General features: G+C 44.3%; 1 protein-coding gene across 1 annotated transcript; it reads right to left on the minus strand.

Annotated features, from left to right (window-relative positions):
• Positions 1 to 803: 803 nt before the first annotated feature.
• Positions 804 to 4,920, minus strand: RECQL4 (RecQ like helicase 4; the record flags this gene model as incomplete). The annotated part of the gene is made up of 7 exons (XM_039718566.1): positions 4,898 to 4,920; positions 3,535 to 3,669; positions 3,361 to 3,453; positions 1,485 to 1,621; positions 1,317 to 1,400; positions 1,070 to 1,246; positions 804 to 983 (listed from the first exon to the last, which is right to left on the minus strand). Coding segments are annotated over exons 2-7 (714 nt in total), but the record flags the coding sequence as incomplete, so codon positions are not given.
• Between the last annotated feature and the right edge of the window lie 1,734 nt (positions 4,921 to 6,654).

Here is a 6,654-nt window from a genome sequence, read left to right on the forward strand (position 1 = left end):
AAAATGTGGGGTTGAGCCTAAAAATAAGATTTTTTTTCCCCTAAAAATGGATATTTTTACCTCAGAAAATGTGAGCTTAATCCCAAAAAATGGAATTTTAGGTCTTAAAACCAGGGATTTTCCCTCAGAAAATGTGGAATTTGTTCCAAGTTTCCTAAAAAATGTGAACTCCCTCACAAAATGTCGGGTTGATCCCAAAAAAATGCCATTTTAGGCCCTAAAACTGGGGATTTTCCCTCAGAAAATGTGGAATTTGTTCCAAGTTTCCTAAAAAATGTGAACTCCCTCACAAAATGTCGGGTTGATCCCAAAAAAATGCCATTTTAGGCCCTAAAACTGGGGATTTTCCCTCAGAAAATGTGGAATTTGTTCCAAGTTTCCTAAAAAATGTGAACTCCCTCACAAAATGTCGGGTTGATCCCAAAAAAATGCCATTTTAGGCCCTAAAACTGGGGATTTTCCCTCAGAAAATGTGGAATTTGTTCCAAGTTTCCTAAAAAATGTGAACTCCCTCACAAAATGTCGGGTTGATCCCAAAAAAATGCCATTTTAGGCCCTAAAACTGGGGATTTTCCCTCAGAAAATGTGGGGTTGATCCTAAAAATAACAAATTTTTTCCCTAAAAATGGGATTTTTTACCTCAGAAAATGTGGGCTCAATCCCAAAACATAGAATTTTAGGCCCTAAAAATCAGGATTTTCCCTCAGAAAATGTGGACTTAATCCCAAGAACTGCAATTTTAGTCCCTAAAAATGGGGATTTTTCCCTAAAACCCCCAAACCCAACCCAAAATCCGCACTCACCTGATCCAGGTCGGCCTCCACGGACACCGAGAGCCGCAGATTTTCGGGAATTCCGAAGCCGCCAATGGGGGGATTTCCCTCAGGAATTCCCAAATGTTTGGCCACGTCCCGAGCCGTGGCCACCGTGGCCGTGGCCGTGAGGCCCAGGAAGCACCGAACGCCCAAACGCTCCCGCAGAACCTGGAATTTTGGGAATACAACCCGGATTTGAGGGGATTTGGGGGGATTTTTTGGGATTTTCCGAGGTTTTTGGGGTTTTATCCCACCTTGCAGACCCTGAGGTAAGCGGGCCGGAAGTTGTGGGACCATTGGGAGATGCAGTGAGCTTCATCCAGGCAGGCGAAGGCCACGGGAGGGAAATGGCGGAAAAAGCGGGAAAAAAACCCCGATCCCGTCACAGATTCCGGGGAAAGCAGCAGGATTTGGGCTTGGCCGCTCGTGACCTGGAGGGAAATCGGGATTATCCCGGGTTTTTTATAAGGGAAAGGTGGGAATTTCGGGAATTTTACTCACTTTTTGTATGGCTGCTTCGCGCTGGGATTGGGTGAGGTTGGAGTGGATGCAGACGGCTTTGAGGGCTGAGGGGAGGCCGGAAACCTGGGAGTGGGAATATTGTGGGGTTTTTTCTGGGATTTTGTGAGGGAAATATCCCAAAAAAAAAAGCGGGAATGGCGGGAATACCTGGTCGTCCATGAGGGAGACGAGGGGGGAGATGATGAGGGAGATGCAGCGGGAACGGCGGTGGTAGAGGAAGGCAGGGAGTTGGTAACAGAGGGATTTGCCCGAGCCCGTGGGCAGCAGCAGCAGCGTGGAGATTCCTGGGGAAAATGGGAATTTTGGGATGTTGGGAGAGGGGAAAAGTGGGGAAAAGGGCGGGAAAAACTGAGGGGGAAAGGGTGGGAAAAAATGAGGGAAAATGTAGTGAAAAGGGTGGAAAAAACAGGAGAAAAAGGGCATTAAAAACTGAGGGGAAAAGGGCAGGAAAAACTGAGGGGAAAAGGGCGGGAAAAACTGAGGGGAAAAGGGCAGGAAAAACTGAGGGGAAAAGGGCAGGAAAAACTGAGGGGAAAAGTGCGGGAAAAACTGAGGGGAAAAGAGTGGGAAATGGTGGGGAAAACTGAGGGGAAAAGGGCAGGAAAAACTGAGGGGAAATGTGGTGAAAAGGGAGGGGAAAAACTGAGGGGGAAAATGGGAAAAAGGGCAGGAAAATCTGAGGGGGAAAAGAGTGGGAAAAATGGGGAAAAACTGAAGGGAAAAGGGTGGGAAAAACGGGGAAAAACTGAGGGGAAAAGGGAGGGAAAAAGGGTAGGAAAAACTGAGGGGAAAAGACCAGGGAAAAAAGAGAGGGGAAAGAAGGAGCGGGAAAAATGGTGGGAAGTTGGCAGCAGAGGGATTTGCCTTAGCCCATGGGCAGCAGAATGGAGATTCCTAGAGAAAAATGGGAATTTTGGGATGATGAGAGAGGGGAAAATGGGGGGAAAACTGAGGGGAAATTTGGGGGAAAAGGCAGGAAAAACTGAGGGGAAAAGGGCAGGGAAAAGGACAGGAAAATCTGAGGGAAAAAGTGTGGGAAAAAAGGGCAGGGAAAAGAGCAGGAGAAAAGGGCAGTAAAAAAAGTGGGGAAAAAGGATGGGGGGAAAAAGGCAGAAAAAAAAAGAGGGAAAAAGGGAAGGGGAAAAAAGGGCGGGGGAAAAAATGGCAAGAAAAAAGAGTGGGAAAATGGAAAGAAAAAAGGGCAGGAAAAACAGAGAGAAAAAGGGAAAAAAGTAGGGCAAAAAGTGGGGAAAATAGAGGAAAAAGGTGGGGAAAAAAGAGGAGGAAAAGGATGGAAAAAAGAGCAGGAAAAAGGGGGGGAGGGTGGGGAATAAAAAAAGGGTGGGAAAAAAGGATGGGGAAAAAGGGCAGGAAAAATGGCAGAAAAAAACTGAGGGGAAAAGGGCAGGGAAAAACGGGCAAGAAAAAAGAGGGGGAAAATGGAAAGAAAAAAGGGCAGGAAAAAAGGAGAAGGCAAAAGGACAGGGGAAAAGTGTGAGGGAAAAAAAGGCAGGAAAAAAGCAGGAGAAAAAAAGAGAGGGGAACAAGGGTAGGAAAAAAGGGCAGGAAAAAAGGAGAAGGCAAAAGGACAGGGGAAAAGTGTGAGGGAAAAAAAGGCAGGAAAAAAGCAGGAGAAAAAAAGAGAGGGGAACAAGGGTAGGAAAAAAGGGCAGGAAAAAAGCAGGAGGAAAAAAGAAGGGGAAAAGGGGCAGGAAAAAAAAAGCAGGGAAAAAAAGGTAGGAAAAAAGGAGTGGGGGAAAAGGTGAGAAAACTGGAGGGAAAATAGAGTGGAAAGGAAAAAAGTGAAGGGAAAAAAGGGTGGGGAAAACAGAGGGGAAAAGGGTGGGGACAAAAGAGGGGAAAAAAGGATGGGGAAAAAAGAGTGGGAAGAAAGAGCAGGAAAAAAGGGTGGGGAAAAAAAAAGATGGGGAAAATGGAGGGAAAAAGGGCAGGAGAAAGAGCGGGGAAATGGAAAAAAAAAGGCAGGAAAAAAGGCGGGAAAAAAAAGGCGGGAAAATCGAACCGGAGAGGACCCTCATGACGGCCTCAGCCTGGTGAGGACGGAAGGAATCGTATCCCAAAGTCCTCAGAGCTTCCAGCACTTCCTCCGGAGGATCTGTGGGATTCAGGAGGAGAAAAGGTGGAATTTTCCCCGCGGAGTTGCCAGGTTTTTCCGTGGGTTTGCTCCGGGATTTACCTGGGACGGTCCCGTCGGGGTTTGGGGGGTAAAGGGGATCCATGGGAGGTGGGGGAGGGGATGGCGGGGAGAATTCCGGCTGAGGGAAATCCAGGGAATCGGGGGGGAGCTGGGAATTCTCCGTGCTGGATCCATCTGGAGGGAAAAAAATGGGGATTTTAGGACGAAAATCCCAGGTTTTTAGGGGGAAAAATCCAATTTTTAAAGGCTAAAATGTCATTTTTCTGGACAGCTCCCGCATTTTTTGAGGGGAAATCCATATTTGTTGCACCAAACCTCAGATTTCAGGGAGGAAAATCCCATTTTTAGCATCTAAACTTGGATTTCCTGGGGGAAAATTCCTCATGTTTTAGGATCCAACACAAATTTTTAGGGGAAAACCCCCCGTTTTTAGGGTCTGAAATTTCAAAATTTCATTTTAGGCTCTACAATTTCTTTTTTGGGGCCAAATTCCACATTTCTGGATCCCAAATCCTAAGTTTTAGAATCCATTTTCTTTTAAGGATAAATTCTCACATTTTTAAGGGAAGGAATCACATTTTTAAGATGAAATTCTGTTATATTTAGGGCAAAATTCCAGACTTTTAGAGCTCAAATTCTTCATTTTTAGACCAAAATCCCATTTTTACATCCCAAATCCTGTTTTTTTTAGTACCCACTTCCTTTTTAAGATAAACCCTCACATTTTTTGGGGAAAAAAACCCCCACATTTCTGAGGCCAAAATCCCAATTTCAAGGCCCAAATCCCAAATTTTTGAGGGCAAAATCCCATTTTTAAGGTAAAAATCCCATTTTAATGTCCAAAACCAACATTTTTGAGGGCAAAATTCCAATTTTAAAGACCAAATCCCTCATTTTTGAGACCCAAATCCCAATTTGAATCTCCAAATTATTACTTTTGAGGCACAAACTCCAATTTTTAAGGTGAAAATTCCAATTTCTGAGGCCAAAATACCAATTTTAAGGTCCAAATCTCAATTTCTGAGCCCCAAACTCCAATTTTAAGGTCCAAATCCCACACTCTTAGAGGCCAAAATCCCAATTTTACATCCAAATCCAGATTTCTGCGGCCAAAATTCCGATTTTAAGATCCAAATCCAAATTGTTGAGGACAACTCCAATTTTTGGGGCCCAATCCCCACTATTGGCTACAAAATCCCAATTTTCAGGCCCAAATCCCACATTTTTGAGTGTAAAATCCCATTTTTTGAGGCTGAAATGCCAATTTTAAGACCCAAATCCCAAACTTTTGAGGCTAAAATGCCAATTTTAAGCTCCAAATCCAAATTTTTGAGGCCAAACCCCATTCATTCCCCACCCTTTCCCTGGGAAAAGGCAGGAATTCCATAATTCGGTTTCTCACCGGGAATTTCTGGGATAAAATCTCCGTTGAACCCCGTCCTCACACTCTTCCCGCTGTTTTATCCCAAAGATCCCCTCAGAAATCCCAAAATTCCCTCAAAAATGTAAAAATCCCCTCAGAAATCCCACAAAATTCCTGGCCTGACCTCGCAATTTCCTCAGGAATTCCTCTGGGAATGATCCTAAATCCTGCCCTGCCCTCAAAAATCAATGGAAAAGAACCCCGTCCTCACACTTTTCCCGCTCTTTTATCCCAAAAATCCCCTCAGAAATCCCAAAAATTCCCGGCCTGACCTCGCAATTTCCTCAGGAATACCTCTGGGATTGATCCCAAATCCTTCCCTGCTCAGGCAACTCCCTCAAAATCCATGGAAAAGAACCCCCCTCACACTTTTCCCGCTGTTTTATCCCAAAAATCCCCTCAGAAATCTCAACATTCCCTCAGAAATCCCAAAAAATTCCCAGCCTGACCTCGCAGTTTCCTCAGGAATTTCTCCGGGAATGGTCCCAAATCCTGCCCTGCACGGGCAATTCCCTCAAAAATCAATGGAAAAGAACCTCCCTCACACTTTTCCCTATCTTTTACCCCAAAAATCCCCTCAGAAACCCCAAAATTCCCTCAAAACCCGCAAAATCCCCTCAGAAATCCCAAACAAACCCCGTCCTCACCGGGGCACTCCGCGGCCCAGTGCCCTTTCCCGCCGCACCGGAAGCAAAGATCGGATCCGCCCCCGAACTTTTTTCTCCATTTCTGCTTCCAAACCTGGGGAAAAAAAATTCTCAAATCCCAAAATTCCAGCAGGGGAGAAGTCGGGAATCCCTCCCCCAAAAAATTTGGGAATTTTCACCTGTCTCCGGAGGAATTTCCCCCTCTGGGATGCGCGGGTGTAAGTTTTCCTCTTCAGGTTGAGGCGGACGAAATTGCCGCGCGGGGCTCTGAGGGGAAGGAGGGATTAAAAACGGCGGGAAACCCGGAAAAACTGGAAAAAAGGATTTTTGGGATGCGGATTTTTGGGATTTTTGGAAATTTTGGGATCTTTAATTTTGGATTTCTGGGTTTTGGGGTTCACAGATTCTTGGGATTTTTTAAAATTCATTTTGAGGGGTGTCGAATGTTGGGATTCGGCAACTTTTGAGGGTCTCTGATTTTTGGGGTCTCCAACTTTTGGGTTCTTGGATTTTTAAATTTTTTTTTATTTTGAGGTTCTTGGATTTTGGGGATTTTGATTTTGGATTTCTGGGTTTTGGGGTTTTCAGATTTTTGGGATTTTTTTTTTTTTTTAATTTTGAGGGGTGTCAAATTTTGGGTTTCTCCAACTTTTGAGGGTTTTTTGGGATTTTTTTTTTTTTTAATTTTGAGGGGTGTCAAATTTTGGGTTTCTCCAACTTTTGAGGGTCTCTGATTTTTGGGGTCTCCAACTTTTGGGGTTCCTGGATTTATTGAATTTTTTTGATTTTGGGGTTCTTGGATTTTTGGGATTTTGATTTTGGATTTCTGGGTTTTGGGGTTCACACATTTTTGGGATTTTTTTTTTTAATTTTTAGGTGTGTCAAATTTTGGGATTCTCCACCTTTTGAGGGTCTTTGATTTTTGGGGTCTCCAAGTTTTTGGGGTTCTTGGATTTTTGGGATTTTGATTTTGGATTTCTGGGTTTTGGGGTTCACACATTTTTGGGATTTTTTTTTTTAATTTTTAGGTGTGTCAAATTTTGGGATTCTCCACCTTTTGAGGGTCTTTGATTTTTGGGGTCTCCAAGT

The sequence above is a fragment of the Passer montanus genome, unplaced genomic scaffold, assembly GCF_014805655.1.
Source record: "Passer montanus isolate IOZ18808 unplaced genomic scaffold, ASM1480565v1 scaffold1032, whole genome shotgun sequence".
Lineage (NCBI taxonomy): Eukaryota > Metazoa > Chordata > Aves > Passeriformes > Passeridae > Passer > Passer montanus.